Consider the following 24,326-nt stretch of genomic DNA (forward strand, 5'->3'; position numbering starts at 1 on the left):
CAAGAAATAACAAGAGAGAGCACTGCTACCGCGCGGTGCCAATTTGACGAGCTTTATAAGGGGAATCATCCTCGACATGGGCTGCCGTAACGAGGGGAGGCTGATATGCTGTATGGATGCGCCTGGCAACAACGAATACTAATTTAAAGTTTCGGCACCTGTATTACACTTAAAGTCATTATTCTATTTGATGTTTATGATGTCTTTTACCTTGCAGGCACCATTACTGTAAGTAAAAAAAGAAACAGAACATTCACGCCACATTGACTCACGCCAAACGAAGCCCTGGCGTCGTGCACCGCCTGAGCCACAAACTCGTCCGAGATGCGGCGGCTGGGGTGTTCGTTGAAGACAGAGTTGACCAGGGCAATTTTGGCTGCACTACGGCGAGCTTCTGCTTTGGTCGGACAGTTCTGCAATAACAGAAATGCGATGGTTGTCAAGCCAGGCACAACAATGTGAGTCCACAACTAGAGCCGATAATCACAAAGATATTACTTTGAGACTGTGATGATCCTGATTAACCTCTTCAGGCACAGTGCGCATAAATATGGACGCCAAGATATAGTGCATCAAAAGGAAAAGCACAGATGGAAATAATGATAAAGTGTGTTCCATACTTATTTAAACACTTCTGATTGGACCTGTGCTGCAAATTTGAACAGCGCATGTAAAGTGTATTAGTAAAAAGAAACATGGAAAGTAGACACTTGGGGTATCAGTATGTCATTGTGTCAGTATATGATCACTTCTCTCATTGTTTGTCACAATTTTCACATCAGGCATATTTTTCAAGTGGCTGAACAGGTGCTTCCCAGGTATATGCAAGACATGAAATAGCTGGATATTCTCGTATCTGATGTTCCTGTAGAGAGCAGTTGCATTAGAGTTCAGGTTCTGTAAACTTGACAAAACTCACTGAAGCCAAAATTCTCAACCTGCTCTCCAGCTGTATGCTTTTAATGATTCTGAACACAGAAAAAATGGGGTGAAAGAAAACTTTTAACAAACAGAATTATTTGGTGGCTGAAAGACAGTGTTTTGATGTACAGTTGGCGAAAAAAGTTTTTTGGGGACACGGGCTGCACGACAAATGTGAATTTCTGCTCCGTTAAATATAAAAGATTGCTGCGTACCTCATAAAGACTATTACAGGTTGAAACTTTGAATTCGAGGTTATGCTGGCCTGGGGTCCAACACCCAATAAATTGTCCAAAGTGTTCTGCTCCAGCTTCTACAGCGGATATTTACCTCCTGTTGAGGCTCTGCCTAGCAACAAGGGCTATTTCAGATAGGTTACTGCTAGCCAGCAAGCTACGAACAAGTCAGGCGGACAACTATAGACATTGGCTTATGAACAATGAGTTTGCAAAGCGACTACTGCAAATGCTGCATGAGAGGGGCCTCCACACATTTATTTAAACAAACATTTATGCCAAAGAGCAAGCTTCATGAAAAAAAAAAATAGTGCAAGCACTGCATCAGGCACTTTAGCATAAAAGATATTAACAACTATCTTTTTCTGTGATTGTTTTTTTCTCGTCTAACCATTGTTACAAAGTTATCACTCAGCGCAAGACGCCCCTTCATGTATGTAAAATTTCCAGAATGTTGTTGCCAATTCTGCTGTGGAAGAGCCTGGTCTAATCAGAGTGCATGCATGGCCGAAATGGGGTGTACATTCTCGAACATACATGAGCACCAGCGATTATGCTGGAAGGTACGACGAGTCATGCATACATAGCCGAAGGTCTTGACCCATAGATGCGATTTCGAACACCAACAAGTGTGCTTGCCACTATCACAGTGCTTCGAGTGTCGCACATTTTTGCCGAGCACAGGTTTGCCCAAAATATAGTTACATTTTTAACTAGTGATTTTTTAACAGCTCTATTTCTTCACTGTCACTACAATGGGACAATATTCTGCGGGAACGTGATCTAAAATGCCATCACTTCCCACCAAAACCCAAGGTGGGCACGGCAGACCAGAAACTGCCATGACATTGACGGGAGCCTTGTTCTTCGTTGTGCAGGGCTTTCTTGGATTCGCCGTGGTATCAACTTCTGTTCATGAACGTCTCGGCAAACATCCTTTCTGCGATGTGCGCATATGCACCATCGGCGGTGATGTCGCGCCTCAAATCTCATCGTCATCTCCAGACGCAACCCTGCTCCTAGCGCAGCGCTGTGACGTCATCGGTGGTCACCCGTATAAAAGAAGCGCCGCAGGAATTTTCCTTCTGTGGGCACGGCGGACCAGGAACTGCCATGACACTGACGGGAGCCTTGTTCTTCGTTGTGCAGGTTGGTTGCGATACAGGCTCCTCGCGTAGCGATTATCGTGGTGTTATGGTCCTGCCGTGCTCACTGCGATGCGTTGCTATGGCTTATGGATGTCTTGTTGTGTGTAAATTGCTACTTTGCGGTGATGTTGAAGTAAATCCCGGTCCTACACAGACCGAGATGCTTAAGCAGTTATTAGAGGGGCAGGATACTCTTCGTAACGATATACAAGAACTGAAAACGCATTTCTTGAAAACTGAGAAACTGGTTTTGGAACTTTACAGCACGCTTAACAAAGTGCAGACGCAAATCATGCAAACAATTGATACCCCAGTAACAAACACCCATATTTTAAAGTCTATTGAGCACTTGATCAGCTTCCAGGCTAAAAAGCTTACAGATCTTGAGGATCGAAGCCGACAATCAAATCTGATAATTCAAGGGATACCTGAAATTCCAAATGAGACAGAAAATGCACTCAAGGATAAAGTTGTTAAGGATATATTTAAAGAAAAACTGAATGTACAGTGTGATTCTGTCGGTCGGATTCACAGATTAGGAAAGCAAGGTGACAAGCGACTGGTAATTCTGTATCTTCAGAATTTTAATGAAAAGAAAGAAATACTGCAAAATGCAAAAAAAAACTGGAGGGAACTAGTATTTTCATCCAGAACGACTACTCGCAATCTACCTTAAAGAAGCGCAAGCTTCTGTGGGAAAGTGCAAGAAACGATAAAGTTCAAGGAAAGAAGGTGTCACTTATACACGACAAGCTCAAAGTAGACAGGCATGTTTTCTTTTGGGATGAATCGCAGAACAAATGGGTACAGGTTGCAGATAGTCGCTCTCTGCAAACGCAGTCATGAAACAATGAACCCTCAAGGAATAAGCAAGTGCGATTATTAAATATTAATGCTAGAAGTATTGTAAATAAAGCAGATTGCTTAGAAATACTATTACTTCAACACGACCCTCACATTACTGTTATTACCGAAACATGGCTTTGCGAAAATATTAACGACCAAGACATTTTTCCTCCCTGCTACAGTGTTTATCGCGTGGATAGGTCTTCTAGGGGAGGAGGTGTGGCGGTCCTAATTAAAGATCCGATAGAGGCTGTCGTTCTGGACATAATACCTACGTTGGAATGTATATGCATAAAGGTATCTCTTGGGGGTTACACCCTCATTATATTCGCAATCTACAGACCTCCTGACTCCCCTCCTGAATTTTTGCATGAATTACGGTCTCGTATGAATAACTATTTACACAGTAAGATTATCCTATTAGGCGATTTTAATTTGCCCGGTGTAGACTGGATGCGCCTTCAGCCTGGGCCACATCACAGTCAGAATATTAATGTACTCTTTGATATCATGTTAACACATGATCTCAGACAAGTTGTTCTTGAACCAACACGTGTGCAAGGTTCTTCATCTTCAGTTTTGGACCTTGTTTTCTTAGCTCGGAAATTCGATGAATTCACGGTGGTGATTGAGCAGGGGCTATCCGACCACTGTCTTGTTTGTGTTGGCTTACAGCTTGTTTCCTATGCTAAAACTAAAAAACCAGGTGTCCATTTTGTCAAAGATTATTCTCGCGCGAACGACGCAGGCGCGATTGATTACTTGGAAAATTGTCTAACTGATTTTGACGAAAATAATGTTAACTTACTTTGGGTCCGCTTTGAGGACATGTGTCATTTCTGCCTTGATAAATTCATACCAAATAAGAAAAGACAAGTTCACGAGCAAACACCATGGATCAATCGCAACATCATTCATATAAAGCATTCATATGCATTTAATTCATCGGCACTACCACGTGCCATCCATCTCTGGAATGACCTCCCTGATAACATAGCCTCCATATCTAATCCCGACACGTTCCGCTCTCAGTTACTCATGCTTTTCCTATTTAATACCGTTCACGAGTGACCAATCTAGTGTATGTTATCGTGCATTTTTGCCATGTTGTATATCATTTTCATAAACGGTATTCCTTTGCTCGGTTAACAGTAACAAGTGTTCGTGTGCCTTCAGATATTGCTTTGTATTCCTAGTGCCTTCAATATTGTGTAACACGGTAATTTTCTTATAGCACTGTTCCTGTTGGCAATTTGTACTTTTTATACATTTTACTGTTTAATATGCCCCCCTTACTTTATGCCCTGCCATAGGGCCTGTAAGGTTTTTTTTGAATACATAAATAAATAAATATGAAACGTAAAATTAAGAGATTAAAGAAGGCCCATACGCAGCCAAACTTAATATCTGAACTACAAGACAAGCTTGCACTTGCCGTGCGTAAATCAAAGGATTATTATTTTAACTCATCTCTGCCTAATTTTATTACAAACGATCCAAGTAAACTTTGGAATTACATTGCCGAGAAAAAGAAACCAATACCCCAAATGACAATAAATGGACAGATGGTTACGGAGGACGTTGAACTTGCTCATCACTTTAATATGTTTTTTCACAGTGTCTTCTCAACTCCCATTAATTGTTCACATAATTGCCCAGCGTACCAACCTTTTGATGTGAATTTTATATTGTATGCTGGTGTACAGTCTATGGTGCTGAACCTAAAACCGATATGTTCAAGTGGGCCTGATAATATCCCTAATTTGTTTCTCCGTAGATATGCTGTAACCTTATCAAAGTTTCTTGTTATAATATTCCGTGCTTCCTTATTGTCGTCTGAGTTACCGAATGACTGGAAAACAGCCCGAATAGCACCAATTCACAGAAAGGGAGATCGTCTACTTGTAGATAATTACCATCCTATTTCTTTAACGTCATCATGCTGCAAACTCATCGAACATATCATAGTAAAAAGCATAACCACATATCTAGAAAAGCATTCAATTTTAACTAATTTCCAGCACGGGTTCAGAAGAGGGTATTCGACTGTCACACAGCTGGTCACTGTAGTTCTAATTCCCGTAATCTGTAATCTCCCTAATTAGACCTAAGCTCGAATATGCTTGCATAGTTTGGTATCCATACACAAAAACTAATATCAATAGTCTTGAGAGAATTCAGAGAAAAGCGGTCAGATTTATATTTAACAAATTTTCCAGATGTGATTCTCCAACCGAACTTATGAAAATTAACAACCTTGAACCACTTGAACTTAGAAGAAAAAAACAGAGACTTGAATTGCTTAAACTACTTCACACTAACAATTTATCCCTTGACCCATCTGAACATTTATCGCAGTTGTTGACCAGAACTACACGCCACCGCAGACATGATGCATTAACCCCTTACTTTGCAAGAACAAACACATATAAGTTTTCTTTTTTTCCTCGAACTGTAACCAAATGGAATTGTATAAATTGAATCTACTTCCTAATCTTGTTTTTCATTGTTCTGCTTGTTTTGTCAAACTGGTTTTCTTTGTATGTACCATACGTCGCCCTCCCTGCTTGGACCACGTGTCCGCAGTATTCAATAAATAAATTAAAAAAATTAAAAACTCGACCCCCCCCCCTTCCCACATCTGCCGAGTGGCTGACTCAGGCCAGATCCAAGAAAAGTCAACGGTACTTGGCCACATAATGAATCAGCAATGATGCCCATTACCAGCCAGCCTCTGAATTGAGGGGCTTCATGGCTTACCAAACTATATTAAATGAAGGTCTTGTTGACTCTGCTCTAAAAGAAGAAACAGAAAAGCATAGAGGAAAAGTAAAATGACAAAAACTGGTTCACTTTCTTTGTTACCTGCAAAGCTATTTGTAAGTCCATCCAAAAGGGGGCAGTTTGTCAATGATCAAGAAATGAAAGGTCACCAAAGCTATTGATTGCTTGACGCTGGGCACTTGAAGTGACCGGTAAGGCATGTGAATGAACCCTTTCACATGGCGAGTAGGTGAGAATAGTCCTATAGTACTCCATTTCATACTCAGTAGGCAATACTGCAGAAGCTTTGCAAACAGTGCGGTCATACAATTCTTACTCCGTGCATTTCACAGTGCAATTGTTCTTGCTCTGCGACACTTTCTGCACAATCACTACTTCATATAATAGAACTACAAGTTGTGTGCATAAGGTTATGTCAGATCCCGTATTGTCATATCGCAATATTATTTGTGCAAATCCTTATGCTTCCAGTATGCGACATGCTATGTCCTGGCCACTAGCACAAGCAGTGGACCGTGGCTGGTGCTTGCAATGTGTCAGTGCACTCGTCATTTTATTATTATTTGTGACATAAAAGTATGAGACTTAACATTACATTAAATTACATGACACATATTTGTGCCTTTCCTTCACATGTGATGCACAATCTCCTGTTCGCAAATGTGAGCGGTGAGAGAAGTGCCTCTTGCATTCTTAGCATGGCCTGCTATGCATTAGATGGAGCATATAGTAGCCGCACATGTTCAGCTATAATGGTATACGCTTTAAAAAATCAAGACTAATGCTTTTTTGGTCATATAATATGCTTCGATTCTAAACAGAAGGACTCAATTCATTCTTGGAATGTTGAATACTCGCACACTTCTGCTCTCAATTAATACGGAGACCCTGGTGATCTCCAACTCCTTTGTGTTTTGGATAAACTTGGGTCATCCATCCAACTTAACTGATAAGCAGCTTCAGATAATATATACAGTTCATTCAGTGCAACTACGTCTGCACTTTGGTGCTTCACAATGCACAACAGCTTGACGTGCCTGCCATAGATGGCAGCACCATACCATGACGGTCAAGTGATTCAGAAGGAATTTTTTTGCGGGACTAGGATGTTCACTAAAATCGACAGAGATCCTATGTAAACACTGAAGCCCTGGCCAAACGATCTCACCTGAAAGCTGCCAAAACAGCTGCCACCTGGCAGCGTGACGTAGCACACGTAGGGCGGGCTGCAGGAAGGAACCAACTCGTACGTGACAGGCTCACCGGGACGCTTCATCTGCCAAAACTCCTGCAGGGCCTCCACCACGTTCACTGCAGGCAAGGCCAAAGGGAAAGGCATGAAGGCACGCATCTTCACTCTTCAACAAGCACAATTTATCGGAACATCATTGCAGATTGAAAGACCTGGAGTATTGAGCATTCGATTTGCATTACAAGATAGTCCACGTGATGCAGCCAGTGACCAGACAAGAATGCAGGAGGGGCCCTCATTAGTGCGTGAACAGCTGAGGTCATCGAGCGTGAAGGTGAAGAGGGCAGCTCACACGACAAACACCCCACTGCACAGTACTATACAAGCCACATTTTAACTCCACTATGCCCGAACACTATTTTACATCAAGAGAAATTGGAGCAACTTTATTACATTTATTTTTGGCCATGGAAGGCACATTTGTACCAAGAAAAAAAAGCAATTAAATGTTGCTTTACTTAAAAATTAATTAGCACCATAATAAATGAGTAATTCATTCACTTTAACTATTGCAAACTGAAAAGCCACTCTAGCATGCCAAAAATGCTACTATGGGTTTTGCATTAATTTTCAATGCTTAAGCCAGCATTAAGAGGTATTAAGAAATATCAAACTCGTCTATGAAAAGTGATACATTGAACTTTGTGGGGTTAAAAAAGAGACACCAAGGAGATGGATTATTTCAATCCAGCGTACAAAAAAACTGATTCAACACTTCCCCCTTTCAGAAGTGCATACATTGCAAAGTTATACGCCCTGAGATGATGCACAAACTTTGCATAGCATAAGTGGTCTGCAATCTAATTTTTGACACTGGCCTCCTATAACCAGACAGTCCTCGAGCGAATGTAAAAAAAAATAGCAATCTTTTTTTTTTCTACATGCGCAGTAGATAAAGACAAGGCCAAAGTGCACGAGGGCCAATCAGTACTGAGACAAATTGGAGCAGTACTAGTCCTGATTGAAATGATTGTCCCTAATTCGCACTGGCAACATTCCTGCCAACAACAGCTCTAAATTTTCTGGTGAACATTGCCAGCAACACCAAATATGGCAAGTTTTAAACTTTCAAATTTTGTGATGCAGATGTGCAACCCTGCTTGCCATAAATAAATAACAGGAAAAGTGCCATCTTTCTTCAATGGCAGTGCACTTTCAACCAAATTGAGACCATATTTTGGAATATTTAAATTTTAAAAGAAGTAATTTTATTGTAGCTAGAATTCATACCAATCAATTATATACACAAACTACAGGCCAGAAAACACTATACATGCACGAATTGATGCTACATTTTCACCCCGCATTTCGTTAATTCGCTTGAGATCAATGCAATATGTGACCACATGGGCTGGATGTGTGCGGCCGCTAACAGCTTCGTTGTCATTTTTACTTTCAATTGGGTTTCGTCAGTCAGTTCCCACTGGTGGATATATGTATGTGCAAGATTCATTTGCAACACAACGCCAGCCTCAAATGCGCCATTTTTTTACATAAAACAAACCATTACTGAGCATGAGTGTCTTCTGCCTGAATCCAGGCCTCTTACAGACACACTGGAAGCATTTTGCAGAAATTCTCTTGCATAAGTTTTCCTGGAGAAGTCCTGGAGAAGCGATTTACCCTCTATTCCTAACAGAAATCGCATATGTCGCTTAAAGTTTTTCTATCAATTAATTAATAATAATCTCAAAGTTGACACCTCCAATATCCTTACGTATTCCTCGGGGTACCAAACTAGAAATCACCATTCTCTTTCTATAACACCATTAAATCCGCGAGTTAATTGTTTTAAATATTCCTTTTTTCCAAGGACCATCACTGATTGGAATAACCTCACGGATGATGTTGTCAGACAGACATCATTACATTCATTTCAAGAGCATTTGAATTGATTGTTGTTAATTGACCTCGTCGCTGTATTCTCTTGTTGAATTTCTATGTGCAATTTTGTTTTCTTTGTGTCTGTAATTCTGTATCTTAACACAATGTTTCCCACCTGCTGTGATCTTGTGTACAAGATTGCAGTATTCATAAATAAATAAATAAATTTTGCAGATGCTCTGGCAGAATATTTGCAAGTACCTTCCGTGGTCACGTAACACAAAGTAGTAGCACAATGAGTGCAATGATTGTTGTTAAATTTTAAATGGATGTGCAGAGCAAGGACTAAATGAATTTGGACCACTATAATGCCCTTCTAGAAGCTAGCAGACAACTGAGTTGCAGAGAAAATAACGACAAAGTGGGCTGCACAATAGACCGACCGTTGGCACATTCAAAGTGCATGATGCCAGTTATGAAGCCATGCTAGATGTAATGACGCCATGATGCCAGTTAGTCCTCGCAGCTTTCAAATCGTATTCAAGGTAACCCTGACAGGAATACAATTTTGAACATTTCCAGGAAATAATTGGGGGATGTGCCTGTCCACAGCAATGCTTCTACTGCAACTTCTCTTTAACCTTTTGTATCTGCCTTCTGGTCTCGAAGGCTGTCTGTTTATTGCAGTATAAAAGGGCTATGTGCTTCTTGTACGCCTACCAACATGTGAACAATAACATTTTTAAAAAAAAATCATTCATGTGAACACACCATAAGTGGGAGAGGGGAGTAGCGTCTAGCATGCACCCTTTTTTAAAATTTTGCCCTGAGCACACACAGCCTTTATGAGACGCATACGCATGTCATTAACAATGATTTACTTTTAGATACAGCGCATGGGGAGCAGCATACTTGGAATAGCACAAACTGACCAGACAGACTGACAACGAACTTTATTTGATCCTGAAGAGCTACCGTCAAGACCCCCTAACAGGAGGCCATTGTAGACAATAATAATTGCAAACTGACAAGAAATGCGCTTTTTTAAATATTGCAGTGACTTTTTTAACGCTTTTCTTGATTCCACCTGCTTCGGCAGATTGTTTGAATAAACTTGCTTGAAGCAGGTTTCTGACGTGTCCTTTAATTCACAATCAGAAGACTTCTAAAGCTATGGTCGGAGACTGGCGAGCGAGACTTTTTCGCAAAAATAATTGACTTTTAGTGAAACTTGACATAACATTGGTCAAATCATAAAATGAGCCCAAATTCGTAAACTTTGTGGGAAATTCGAAAGTTGCATAACCACGATTTACATAACCAACCAGAAGTTGCATAACTGAGCTACCTGTCACAGGCTATTTTTGTAAACAATGATCTGTTTCTCTTTAAATATTACACATATGGTATATGGTAAAGCAAATGTTTAGACTTGAGCCCAAGCACTTACGTGGGCTGTAGATAAGTTCAAGCACAAGATAATGTGCAATTGTACTGCATGCATTTGTCACACTGACCAAATTGAAATTTGTACAAGGATGTGACTTTATTTTCCTCAGCCTGATAGACCGTCGTGCACTGTGGCTTAAGCAAAAGATTCTACTGCTATGATAACTTGATCCCTAAACTGGATACAGAAACACCATACAATCTGGTTAATTTGAGTGAGTGGAAAAAACTCGGCTGAAAACTTTGCAAGTCATTTGAACTCATAGCCAGTCGGTCTAAGAGGTCTCACCTCAATGCCAAGCAGTTTTCAGTTTGTTTAGCATGGTTCCAATTGGATTCTTACTGGCCCTATGCTAGGTTTCACCCTTCGCTTGTGTACAAAGTTTGCACCTGCACACATACTGTAAAAGTGTAGTTACCTCATTTGATGTAAACCAGCACTCATTCCATCAGTTTCATTTTTTTCCCTGTGTGTGTATGTGTCTACTTCAATTTTATGCTGTGAATATGAATGCAAGTTCTAACAACCAATTAGCCCTCCTTACTGCTTTGACAGCTCCAAGCAACCTAAGATTATCATTCCCATTAAACAATCCCAATTGGACATGAAAAAGATTTACTTGCATATTACTAATGAAAAAAAAAATTAACTGATAGTAGGATAAATCTTTTCATTCTGCAAGAATGCAAATGCTAAGGAAGAGGGTGACAGTATTACCATATGGCTGATACGGAGATGTTGATTGATGAAAACTTTCTAGTTTGTTATTAAGCAGTAGTTACTAAGGTGCAACTTTGCCGTTGCATGGTTAAAGGTAACTCCACTTAGAAATCGTCAGACACGGATGCTCCTATCTTTGGTTTCTATTCGGCGAGTAATTGGTTGAGTTCCTATTGTACTATATGTCCAACATACTGTCTATCTGCAGGTCCAACTCTCTTTTGCATCAAGTAATCCCAACAGCCCACTAATCCATGTATTCTTAAACATTCTTCCATTCTGTGTGGCCTTTCCGTTCTCATGAAGGGGGTATGACTCCAATAACATTCCTCTAGTGGTTCTTATGCTAGATGTTTGCAAATTGGCACCCGGAGTGTCCATCTAAAGTTACAGGAATGCAGACATATGTCTCAAGCTGCTCAATATCAAAGAGATTGCCAAGCGTCGTTACAAAAGCACAGAACCTATGTCAGGCCAGGGTTAGTGCCATCCTACATAACATGCTCTGTTTCAGTAGCAAGCAACGCTACTAGGCTAGAGGGACTTATCTAACTTGTGTTCGCACTGTACGACTTCTCTCACTCCAACTCGTGTTGCTCAAGGTTCACAACTAAAAATATAGTGCGCATGCAAAAAATAAAAAAAGATATGGATAATGTGTCATGTAATTCAATGAAATATTAAATCAATCCCATATACATTTACATCTCAAAATATGATGTAATTATTCCATGGAAGGCATTGCAGATCTGATCCTACTTACTGCCAAATGCCAATGTTTCTACCACGAGCAGCCACAGTGCATCGTTCGTCGTCACAATGAAAACACTGTTTGTCACATTCGGGATGCACAATGGTGCACAAATAATTTCTGACTTGACTTGCATCCGCAAGTTGTGATATGTGAAGTAATTAATCCATACAAAATGTTGGATATCAAAAACAAATGCACAAGAGGACTGAGACTTCTACAATAAAACTATTTCCGTAGCATTGCCTGATAAGTACAAAACATTGCAAAAAAAGAGCTTCAAAGTGAGGCTCATTCATGGGTACAGGGGCAAGAATTAAGCAGGATTAGCTACTCCATAATGTAAGCCAATTAGTGCAGCTGATGAAAAGCTAGTCGAGCTATGGAAGAATGAAACAGACCCAGACAATACTGAAACACACATCATCTTGTGTCCTACGATTAATGGACGGTGCTAGGCTGAGTATATGGTGCATAGATGCATTGCATTTCCAGTGAGGCTGTCTTCTGTACTCCACAAAGACGACCTCAAATCACATTATGGAGTAGTTGCTTTTAAAAAGCACAGGAGCATGAAACTATTGCAAAATGCGATTGAACTTCTCGTTTTAGTTTGCAGCTATATGGTATGATTCCCATAAGCTAAACTGAAATATAGGCTGAAAAGCTTGTGTAGTTATATATACAGCCAAACGCCTTTATAGTGAAGTGCCCAGGATCTCCAAAATTCTTCGTTATATAGGTCACGTCGTCGCAAAAGTTAAGCATGCTACTGATTACATTAGAGCTGGCTAAGCAAGTTCAACAAAACCTTTATTTACCATGAATTCAAGAGATACCTACTAGTGAAATAAGCCACAAATTTTTTTGTGCACATTGTCTGACAGAATGCGCGAGTGCAGTCAAGCTTATTGCACTAAAGTTCCCGCTCTTTGCCACAGTGAAACGCAGCAGCTACACAACATAAAGCTGCAGATCATCAAATGCCGCTATCACATCTCCAACTGCCAAAATTCTTGTTTCATTTACAAGATCTTTAACACTGTCGCCTTCATTGACATTTGTGTCCCTTGGAATACATCGTCCGTCATCACTTATAACATCATCTCGCCGTCATCCACTGCAACATTTCTGTCACGTACCCGTCGCATCCATTGGTGCGTTACAACAATCAGTGTACGTACGACTTCAGAGATTCCTGGAACAATGCAGCATGACCACTTCTGATATCGGCATGCTTGTCAAATGCATCACTAGCACTTTGTGACATCTGCAGGAGGGCAGTGGCGGCTCCGCTATGTGACGTTCATCTCAAAGCAACAAATAAGCCGCCGAGGATGGCTAAATTCCTTCGTTGTACAGGCAAATCCACGGTAGCGGTATTCATTGTACAAGCATTCAAAATACATGTGAAAGGTAGAAATCGGGCCAGGGATTAGTCAATCTTGCCTTATACAGGTCATTTCGCTGTAGAGGCGTTCAACTGTACTTCTTCAGGTTCTCCCCATTAATTTACTGAGGAGTCTTAGTTACAGCGCCAACCTATTTCGACAGTTGCAATATGGTTCTTTTAGCAGTCGACGTATGACACTTTACGTGAAACAGGGCAATACAATTAAGCAACAGTTCGGGCGTTTCCTGACGCTCTGTCAAATATATAAGTACGTGCAGAGAGAAACAAAATTATGTCGCCGGTTTTATATATACGCTAAATTCGTCAACTAATGGCAGCCACAAATTTTTGGGGCAGGCATGCACTAATCCGTGTCGCTAGCCATCCCTGCAGTGGTTTGTCTGTATACCGCATAGGCGAGCGTACGGCTCTCAGAATGAAGACCCGTCCGCCCAAAGTTTGCCGAGCGATCGCGCGCGCGCAGCGCCGCTACACAGTCGTTACGGGACGCGCCGTCGTCGTCGACCGTCGCGTCCGCCGTCATTCGCGAGATATATACCCAGCTGAAAAAAGCGGGTGCGGCGTCGCGCGCGCACGTGCGCGTGCCGCCGCTGCCACCCGAATAACCGGTCTCGACCGCGGCAGCGACGGCCGACGACCCTGTGCAGCCGCCGGCGGCGTCGGCCGCGCCGAGACGAACGACCCCTTTATGGCGAGTGGGTCAGGGGCGGCGACGGCGTGATCGCGTTGGCCCACCTCGGCTGCAGCCCTGGGGGCCCCGGGCGAAGCTCTCCACTACGGCGTCCACCGCCTCGCGCAGCATCGCCTTGGCACGCTGGTCGGCGTCGCGCTGCTGCTGCTGGGAAGTCGGCGTCGAAGAGGTCGACGAGCCGCCGGCGCCTCGGCGTCCGCCGCTGGCACCGCACTGCAACGACGACGGGCCCGTTGTCGCAGCCGCCGCTGCCTCGGCGTCAGCCGCGCTCCATCCGAATCCCGCGGCAGCCGCGCGCATCATGCCCGCAGCCGGAGCGTGCCGTGAGAAGCGACGCCGCGAAAGGGAGCTCACACACCACACGCGCACGTGAGAGAACGCACTTTTTGGTCGTCGAGCCGTCCCTTGCCCTTGTCCGAGCAGCACCAAAACACACAACACACAGATGCTCCGCCGACAGATGTTTCCCGTCGCGACCGCGGGCGCAGACGCTGCAGACGCTCTCCGCGCTGGCGAAGCTGGCGGAGCGCAGAAGAGAGGGGTCAGCGCGGAGTGAGAGAGAAAAAGTTCGAAGGGAGGAGGAAATGGAGTTGGCGGAGCGCCGGAGAGAGGGCGAAGCGAAACGAAAGAGAGAAAGAAACGTGAGAAAGAAGGACTACATAGAGTAATATTGTCTGTTTCTGTTTAGGTGCTGAAGCAGGCAAATGCCATGGTAATTTTTATGGGCGAACCGCGCGGAAAGCATTTTGTAATAAACCGTAAAAATTGAGGTGCTGCCATACACTGCTTCAAAGCAAAGTGACAAATGATCACTGGTCAAATGCTGTTTACTTTTCAAAAATTGAATGGTCTCAAAATTTAGGTTCGCTTGAGTAACGATACTTTTTTTATGTTATCCTCAAAACAGAGGCGATTATTTTAAAAGAGCATCCTGCTTAATTTCTCTAGCTGCTTGGAAAGTTACGCGGTCACGCTCGGTTTGGTTTCTATAAGGCGCTAAACTAAACAAACAGAAATGCAGTGGTTATTCGGGACGACTTCATTACACCAGCAGGTACGAGTTAAATCATATATATATTCACCTCATTCTTTTTCGTTCTCTGGCGTTTGTACTTCCACCGTTTTATTCAGAAAATAAAATAGTAGATACAACATCGTCCACTTAGGCAGCTATGGCAACGCCACAGCTGTGTTCTTCCTCTTTGTCGCTTTAATACAGAGTTTTTTCTATTTTTACTTTTTATATAGTTTGTTTGTTTGAGTCACGGCCAGGAACAGTGGGCGCTTCTTCCTGCGTTGGCAACAGTGGCCGGCCCGTCGTCAGAATGAGCGTTCACATCACACGGCCATGGTCGCTAGTTTCTGGTCGCTACGGCGGACCCTTTCAGCACGGACGTGATGACTGAGCAACGAGACCAAATCTTGGCCGATTTTCAGGTGAGGGGCACCCGTCGCAGGGCACCAGCCGGCCGCGGCAGCTTCGCCCCGTACCAGTCGTGGTTTCGCTGGAGCGGACGCTCACGGAGCAGTTTCTGTGGGCTTGGGAAGGATTTCGCGTCTAGGGAGCTGACACGCACCGGACGCACCAGCGAGAACGCGACCCTGACCGGCGAAGAGCTCGGAAAGCGCAGCGTCACCACCACGCACGGCCTCTGTGGCAGCTCGCGGACTGTAATCTCCTACGAACACGCGCGTCAGGCGGCCTCAAAACGCGGACAGACTGATTGCGCGCATCGTGCGAGCTTTACGCACGGTTCTTTTGATTGATAAAGCGTGCAGCGCGAGCGAGAGAAACCTTCGCGAGGTCGGGAACACCGACTCCGTCCGTTCACCTGTTGTGAGTGGGCTCGGCGCTGCCCCTGGTTTGCCTGTGGCGCAAAAACCTGACGCGACGCGCGACTCGTTGTGCAATCGGTGATTTTTCTACCGAACCTTGAGGACGAACGTCAGCGCTCGCCCCCGTCTCTTTGTTCCGTACGAGGAATTCGAACAGCTGTGGGGCACGCGATTTCTCGCGGACGACGCGCGAGATCTCCGACACTAGTCGCCGTGACCTCCGCGCTGCGTTTCGGAATGTTGTCGTGCGACGGAATTTAGGCATCCGATTGCTTGTGACGAAGTTCGCCTTGTATCGGAAAGTCTCATCGTTACAGGAACGTCGTAGCAGACATAAATGCTCCTCTAAAATAAGCAGCCGAGCCTCGTGTAAAATTTGACGAAGCGCATAAATTACTATGTTGAGTAGGAATTATAAATAGCCAAGGACAAAGGAGTTGGCACGTTCAAAAGCGAGAAACTGGAGTGTGGGGCACATTATGTTTAATGCTTGACGAACACCCCATGAGATCGTAGTTAATTCCAATTTGCCATCAATTCTTGTGTGACCGTTGGTGTAGGATCACATTGCCTTGATGCTTACGCGAAAGGAAAATACGTCGGCTACCACTTATTTATTCATCACTGCTTTTATGAAAGACTTGCCAAGTTGCCTTGAAGCCATTGTAAAAGTGTCATTGACGTGCTTTGCAATCTTTATGATATAGCCTTTGACCTCACGTAGTACAATAAGAAAGAAAGAATGGAGAAGCAGTTTAGGAAGCTGGTAAAGTGTGACTCGATGGCATGACATCTCAAATCAAAGTTGGGTGCACAAGTTGCTGCAGGCTTTTAAAACAGAACTGTGGTCACGCTGAAACGGCATGCAAGAAGTGACAGAAACAAGTGTTTGGTCTTTGTAACTTTTGCAGTCCCTACTGTTTAACGTGCACTGCTTCAGTATAAATACCAAATCACCCATATTTCCGTTCATTCGGAAGTGCGCTTGTTTCGTTAGAACATTAGCTTAGAAAGCTTTCTTTCGCCTGCAATGCTTCATTAAAATACACAACGCATAGTTAAGGACGATCATTATTACTGCAAATGAACCTAGCACGCATCCGAAACAGACTTTCACTTAGCTGCTATCACTTATTTAAACTGTAGCATTTTATAATGTTGCCTAATGAGACCTGATGATGTGTGGCCTTCAACATCCCGAGCCACCATCTGTTATTGAGATATGCACCCTGCTTTTCTGAAAAGTGTAACCTCTGTAGAGCACACCAAGATACTGCCTACCTTTGCAAAAGCTCTTGCCATGTGCATAATTTCATTCACCTATTCAACTTGCACATATGTGCATTCGAGTTGAACCTAAGCATAATTTCATACACCTATTCAACTTGCACATATGTGCATTCGAGTTGAACCAGCAAGCAGTGTCTGCTATTTAAAACTGAAGCATTTGTTATTGATTCACAAGGCAATGCCTTGTATTCTTTATTTGCCATCATATTTCTGCATAAGAAATGTTTGCTTGGACATCGTTCTCAAACATTTGTTCAGAGCTGATTAGCTATATGTTGACACCTTGCATTTTTCTGTGCATCGTTCAGAGAGTTTCTTTTTGAAAAAAGTACTGAAACAACATTTTTAACTAGTCATTTCTTTGCTTCAAATGAAGGATCAAGTCCTTTAAACCCTAGGAAGATTATAGGAAGTGTCAGAGCACCCTACGTAATTTGCTATACTCATAATACTTGTGTAATGCTTGTTCTTGCAGACCAGTTTTTGTTTCGGTATCTACGAGTTTGATATGTCATGATACATTGATAAATTGACTAGTTTCATTTCGCATCTGCAAGAAACATGTGCAGCACTCTATTTTTTAAAATAAGAACGCTGTCATATCTAGGCTTATTGCTACATCACATCGGCAAATACTGCTTTGTGCCATGATGTCACGATAATGTTGATGGCTCCAGGTCTGGTATTTCGAGACCAACTTTAGTAGGGAACTAAACTTTCATATTTCTTAACCCTCGTGAACCCTCGTGCTTGTTATTTGCCATCATTTTGCATGCGAGAACTGTGTAGTAAAGTTTCTACAACTTATGAAATTTTTTATGTGTGTCAGCACACCTTTAAAGGCCAAAAGCAACAAAATTTTGGGCAGCATAAATGTCTAGTTTCAGACAGCGTTGATTGTAGAGCAGCCTCTGTGGAAAATCTTATGTTTTAAATACAAGTGGATGCATCACAAAAGTAGATGCTTTTGATACCAAAACTGCAAAAGAAAAAAAGAAAAGCCCCCCCCCCTCCCCCCCCACCTTTATTGTTGCCAGAAGCAACAGATGACTAAGAAAGCGCAGTTCCCCGGTGTGACCTCGGAGATTATCCGCTTAACAAAAATGTAATTTGGGGTTTTACATGCCAAAACCATGATATGATTATGAGGCTCGTCAGAGTGGGTGGGGGAATTTGGGATAAAATTTGTCTCCTGGGGTTCCTTTAACGGGCACCTAAATCTAAGTACACAACAATTTTTGCATTTGGCCCCCATGCATATGCGGCTGCTGCGGTTGAGTCGAATCTGCGAGCTCGTGCTTAGCAGTACAATGCCATAAACACTGTTTGACATGGTTAAAGAGCAAAAAAAAAAAAAAAAGAGACTCAGACGAAAGAAAAGGGTAGACACAGGTCAAGCTTGTCCAGTGTCTACCCTTTTCTTTCATGCTGCAACTGTATTATTTTCTTTTCCCCCACTCTTTAATCATGTCAAGTATGTACCAACTGGGCCCTCCAAAAATCCTTTTAAGTCGCAGCCACTAATCTGCCACAGCGGGTGAGATTAGTTGTTACCTACGGCTTCCCACGGTGCACTGAGAAATCTTGGAGGCAATGGGGTATAACTGCCAACCGTCAGATGCCTGCATCGTCTGCTTAAGTGTAGTTTAAAGGCGGCTAATAAAAAAATTGCACAATTACCAGCCCTGCAGCTCTGCCAATATTGCTCCAGTAGTACTATGTACTGCTCTTTTATAACCAACTTAGCCAAGGTGAAATTTCGTTGCAGTTAGTCTTTCACTTAATCGCTCAGATACCTGCTGCAGTGGCTATGGTGTTCTACAGCTGTATACAAGGCTGCAGCTTTGATGCCTAGCCACTGCGGCTGCGTAACAGTGCGAGCAGAAGGCAAATGATGCTAGTTTACTGTGCTTGGGACACGTGTTAAAGAACCCAGAGTGGTTGAAGTTATACCAGAGCTCTGCGCTGCTACCTCTCCCCATACATTCAGTTATTGAATTAAAAATCGCTTTTATTTTTCCCACGCAGCAAACTGGGAAAATGACAGCGAGCTTAAACCTACAAAAGTGTTCTTTGTGTGTGCCTGATGCCAAATATAAGTAGATACATGGCAGAGCAACAAAAATTTAGTCAGCAGTCAAAGTGTTAGCGTAATGCATTCAAATAAGATTACACTCAATCGAAATAGCAAGTGCAGAAATAAAAAATGGTATTTACAGGTTTGAGATGTCTACACATCTGAAAACCCTATCACAAGATCAAAATTTAGCACATAAAAGTTGAAATAATTGAAAAGTACAAGAAGTTCTTCATGAGAAATTTACGTAAACAGAAGCACCTCTGTAATGAACATTCGATAATGTCACCTAAATTGTTTGAGTGGCAGGGCGAACATGTTTCTTTTATGTGGTAGTCCCTCAGATATAGCCAGCACCCTTTGCTGTGTAAAATACAAGGATTAAAAGGAAAGACTGTGTAACCCTACCAAATATGGTAGTCTGTTTCATAATGACACTATGTTGTGCAACCTATGCCGATCAGCAAAAACCCGCAAAGGGCGGACAAATTAGTGGATCTCTTAGACACGTAGGGTCCCCCGGGCCATACTTATCGGCGACAAGGTAGCCTAGCCGCCTGCGAGATTATCTTACTGAGCTATGTCTTATGCTCAGTTGAGGTAGTCGGAACTCAAGAGATAAGATAGAATTCGCAGAACTATAAAAACTGATCAACAAAGCGAAATTAAGTGATATTAGAAATTATAACGTGAGAAAGACTGAAGAAGCCGTTAAAAATGGACATAGCCTGAAATCAGTGAGAAGGAAACTTGGCATAGGACGAACCAAGATATATGCATTGAAAGATACACAGGGTAATATCCTCAGCAATCTCGAAGGTATTGTAAAAGCAGCGGAAGAATTCTATACTGACCTTTACAGTGCCCAGAGGACTCAGGAGCACTCTATTCGAAACAATAATGAACAGTATACAGAAACTCCTCCTATAATTAGAGGTGAGATCAGAAAGGCCTTGCAAGGCATGAAACAGGGAAAAGCGGCAGGAGAGGATGGAATAACAGTCGACTTAATCAAAGATGGAGGAGACATAATGCTAGGAAAACTGGCGGCTTTCTATACGAAGTGTCTACCGACTGCAAGGGTCCCAGAAAACTGGAAGAATGCAAACATTATACTAATCCACAAAAAGGGTGATGTTAATGAACTAAAAATTATAGGCCCATTAGCTTACTCCCAGTATTATATAAAATATTTACCAAAATAATCTCCAATAAAATAAGGACAGCACAGGACTTTAGTCAACCAAGGGAGCAGGCTGGCTTCAGGATAGGTTACTCTACGAGGGATCACATCCATGGCATTAACCAGGTTATCGAGAAATCTGCAGAGTACAATAGGCCTCTCTATATGGCTTTCATAGATTACAAAAAAAGCATTTGATTCAGTAGAGATACCAGCAGTCATAGAGGCATTGCATAATCAAGGAGTACAGACTGCTTACGTAAATACCATGGAAAATATCTACAGAGATTCCACAGCTACCTTAATTCTACACAAGAAAAGTAGGAAGATACCTATAAAGAAAGGGGTCAGACAAGGAGACAGTCTCTCCAATGCTATTCACTGCGTGCTTAGAAGTATTCAAGCTATTAAACTGGGAAGGCTTAGGAGTAAAGATCGACGGCGCACACCTTAACAACCTTCGGTTTGCCGATGACATTGTTCTATTCAGCAACTATGCAGACGAGTTACAACAAATGATTGAGGACCTTAAGTGGGGCTGAAGACTAATATGCAGAAGATAAAGATAATGATAAATAACCTGGCAAGGGAACAAGAGTTCAAGATCGCAAGTCAGCCTCTAGAGTCAGTGGAGGAGTATGTTTACCTAGGTGAACTAATCGCAGGGAACCCTGACCATGAGTAGGAAATTCACCGAAGAATAAAAATGGGTTGGATTGCATACGGCAGACACGAACTCCTGACTGGGAGCTTACCGTTATCATTGAAAAGGAAAGTATACAATCAGTGTTACCGGTGCTGACATACGGCACAGAGACTTGGAGGCTGACAATGAAGCTTGAGAACAAGTTAAGGACCGCGCAAAGAGCGATGGAACAAGTAATGCTAGGCATAACTTTAAGAGACAGAAAGAGAGTGGTTTGGATCAGAGAGCAAACGGGTATACATGATATTCTAATAGACATCAAGAGAAAGAAATGGTGCTGGGCAGGTCATGTAATGCGCTGACTAGATAACCGTTGGACCATTAGGGTGATAGAATCGGTACCAAAAGAAGGGAAGCGCAGTAGAGGATGGCAGAAGACTAGATGGTGCAACGAAATTAGGAAATTTGCGGGTGCTAGTTGGAATCGGTTGGCGCAGGACAGGGGTAATTGAAGATTGCAGGGGGAGGCCTTCGTCCTGCAGTGGACATGAATAGGATGATTATGATGATGATGATTTCATATTGTGATGTTAATTAATGAGGCTCATTTGTTTCTGGGCTCTGTGATTAAAATGTAATCCTATCCAGCATACAAGTAAATTAAAGAAAAAAAAAAAGCAGCCGAAGGGGGTGGTTTGTGCATTCGTTGCAACATTGCAGTTCAGTGAAAGCAAAATTTGCCGTGGTAACTATGATAAAGGGGCACTTACAGCTCATGTGAAGTCTAGACAAAGTAATAAACTGCAGTCCTGAAACAACTCCCCTGGCGTTTCTCTCTTCACCAGCACATGACGTAGTCTCTGAGACAGCTGCAGTTTGCTCCGGCAGGTCTCTTGAAGACAGTTGGTTGCTAGACAAAACGTGTAAGGATATGTCGCCCGTAGATTGGTGCTAGTGGTTTTGGAGGTGATGCTCCTCCAGGCACCTTGACCACTCAGAAGGACCAGTCAGAAGGTGCCACTTTCCCGCTAGTAGCACTAACACAGCAGTGTCAAGAGAAAGTAACATCACAGTTCTTTTTGTATGAATTTGGCCAGACAATGTTCTATCATGCTCAAATGGGATGCAGTAGCTCCTTTCTTTTCTTTTTTATTACTACTATTTACCAGTTATGAGTGAGACGTAAAGGTGCCATTAAGTTGGGGTCTTGTTCGTTTATTTACTTATTCACACTGGTGGCACCAATCTTTCTCTACCTATACATAGCACTCCTTGCTCGCAAAGTCTTTAGTCACAGCAGAAGTGACACATTGGTCATTTTTGTGCACTAATCTCTTACTCTAGCTTGACTTACATTTTAGCTTTAGTGTCCATTAATTTAGCTGCTACCTGTCTTGCCTATTGCTCCTTCCTTGTTAACGAATGTTCAGCACATTACAAAATAATGTAGCCAAGGAAATTTCGAATTTGACTGATTTCTCATTGCCATAGGCAACTGTACATCCGCCATGACTCAATTATGCATTATAATTTTTCCTCTCAGATGATACACAAACTGTCCTTTCAATGCACCAAATATCACTGCTTTGTGATTGATATTTGTAGTGATTTACAAAGGCAGGTGGTAGTGCCTCTAGGCAGCATTGCAGAGCAAATGAATGTGCTAATGTGGGTAAAGAATTTAGAAGCATAGATCTAATATCTTACACAGTTGAAATGCCAACAAGTTAGGGCTAACCAGAATTGCATTCTTTTGTTTCTGGTTTTACTAATTCATGTGACGTCAGCATGATTTCTGTTGTACAGTTAGTAAGAGGCCTCTACTATTTTTTTTTGGCCATTGGACAAGTGGTGGTGCAAGATCTTGCTGTCAAGTTATTGTGAGAAGTGTTCTACTTTGTCGTTTGTCCACAATGGTACGTTCTGCATCTCTTTGTCAAAGAGAATGCTTAATCATTATTCTAACAGCAACTCTTTCAAACATTTATGTCAGAACCTCTCTCACTCCTGTTTGCTAGGCAGACGTCTTCTTAAGGAATCCCGCTTATTGAATTTTTGTTTAAGTGTACAAACAAAAATATTTACCGACATTCAGTGATAAAAGTAGTCGCTGTTCGAAAGCATGATTGGCATGATTTAATGAGCAAGCTGACACTTCTCTCTCTCTCTCTGCAGGCCTGTACCGGTCTTGAAGATGTGGGCGAATGTTTCATGTTCCTGGAACAGGCCAACTGGAACCTGCTGGCGAGTTTATTTTACTTATTTTGTTTTACCTTCAAGGCCTTTTGCTATTAAAGGTGGGGGGGGAGGGGGAGGAACGGCTATGAGAACAACACTACGGAAATAAATATTCGGGCAGAACCCATCTCGTGATGAATGTCAACGGTAAGGCGATTAGCATGGAAGCAATTCAGCGACACGCCGTGTTGGCACTATCGAAATGCGTCATGTATGATGCAAGCATGCAGCTGGGCTCCTCTTTCGCACTGCCCTCGGGACAAGCTGCGCCATCGAGTGACGGTGCTGCAAATTCAAACACGACATGTGTTTCAATATATATTCAGACAAGATCGTCTGAATATACTGGGTGTTATTTTTAGGCCATACGGGATTTTTAAAAATAGCCTGGCACAGATAGCATGATTCTAGTCATTGAACTGGATTACTCAAAGAGGTGGACATTACTTGTATGAGATATTGAACTGCATAAGTGACTGATTAACACAAAATCAATAATTAAATGTTACGTTATGGCACATATTGCAATGTACCAATTGCAGCGGGTGAGTTCGCATGGCTACGATACGTATCCACTCGAAACAAATTTTACGACACCAGTTTCAAGATATTCATTCCCAAAGTGTGCAATGAAATACAGAGGCGATCAACTTATTTTTGTGCTTCAAGACATAAAACGGCAGTCTGTTAAAAAATGTAATTAGAACAATAATGCATATTTGGCACAAGTTTCACAGCGCATACCACGAAACACCTGCAATCTCACCGGCTAAAATTAGTGAATTGCCATGTATGCCTTAAAATAATTAATTAGAAATTTTATTTGTGATTTTTTACTAATTAGTTGGTTGTCCATTTCGATTGCTTGTCCTCTAATGTTCTCCACTTTGAGTAATCCAACTCAAGAACTACAATTACGCTATGTGCCACATGTGTAAGCAACGAACACGGCGCCATCACTACCAGGTCCTGTTTTTCTGGGAAACCGAGGTGCCTCGAACACATTGAGGAGACAATCC

At 42.4% G+C, this 24,326-nt stretch overlaps 2 protein-coding genes across 2 annotated transcripts in view; one reads left to right on the forward strand and one right to left on the reverse strand.

Annotated features, from left to right (window-relative positions):
• Nucleotides 1–14,702, reverse strand: part of lft (Limb expression 1 family member lowfat) — a 33,837-nt gene extending 19,135 nt beyond the window's left edge. Inside the window, exons 1-3 of the mRNA XM_075673177.1 lie at nucleotides 14,082–14,702; nucleotides 7,104–7,246; nucleotides 273–413 (exon numbers count right to left, since the gene is read on the reverse strand). Of these exons, the coding sequence (XP_075529292.1) occupies nucleotides 273–413; nucleotides 7,104–7,246; nucleotides 14,082–14,340 (543 nt within the window). The 5' untranslated portion in view covers nucleotides 14,341–14,702. The remainder of the gene's footprint in view (nucleotides 1–272; nucleotides 414–7,103; nucleotides 7,247–14,081) is intronic.
• A 615-nt stretch (nucleotides 14,703–15,317) lies between these two features.
• The window catches only part of LOC142560813 (FAS-associated factor 1-like), a 64,731-nt gene continuing 55,722 nt past the window's right edge, over nucleotides 15,318–24,326 (forward strand). Inside the window, exons 1-2 of the mRNA XM_075673179.1 lie at nucleotides 15,318–15,474; nucleotides 23,245–23,313. Of these exons, the coding sequence (XP_075529294.1) occupies nucleotides 15,436–15,474; nucleotides 23,245–23,313 (108 nt within the window). The 5' untranslated portion in view covers nucleotides 15,318–15,435. The remainder of the gene's footprint in view (nucleotides 15,475–23,244; nucleotides 23,314–24,326) is intronic.

This window comes from Dermacentor variabilis, chromosome 10 (assembly GCF_050947875.1).
Source record: "Dermacentor variabilis isolate Ectoservices chromosome 10, ASM5094787v1, whole genome shotgun sequence".
NCBI classification, from domain to species: Eukaryota; Metazoa; Arthropoda; class Arachnida; order Ixodida; family Ixodidae; genus Dermacentor; species Dermacentor variabilis.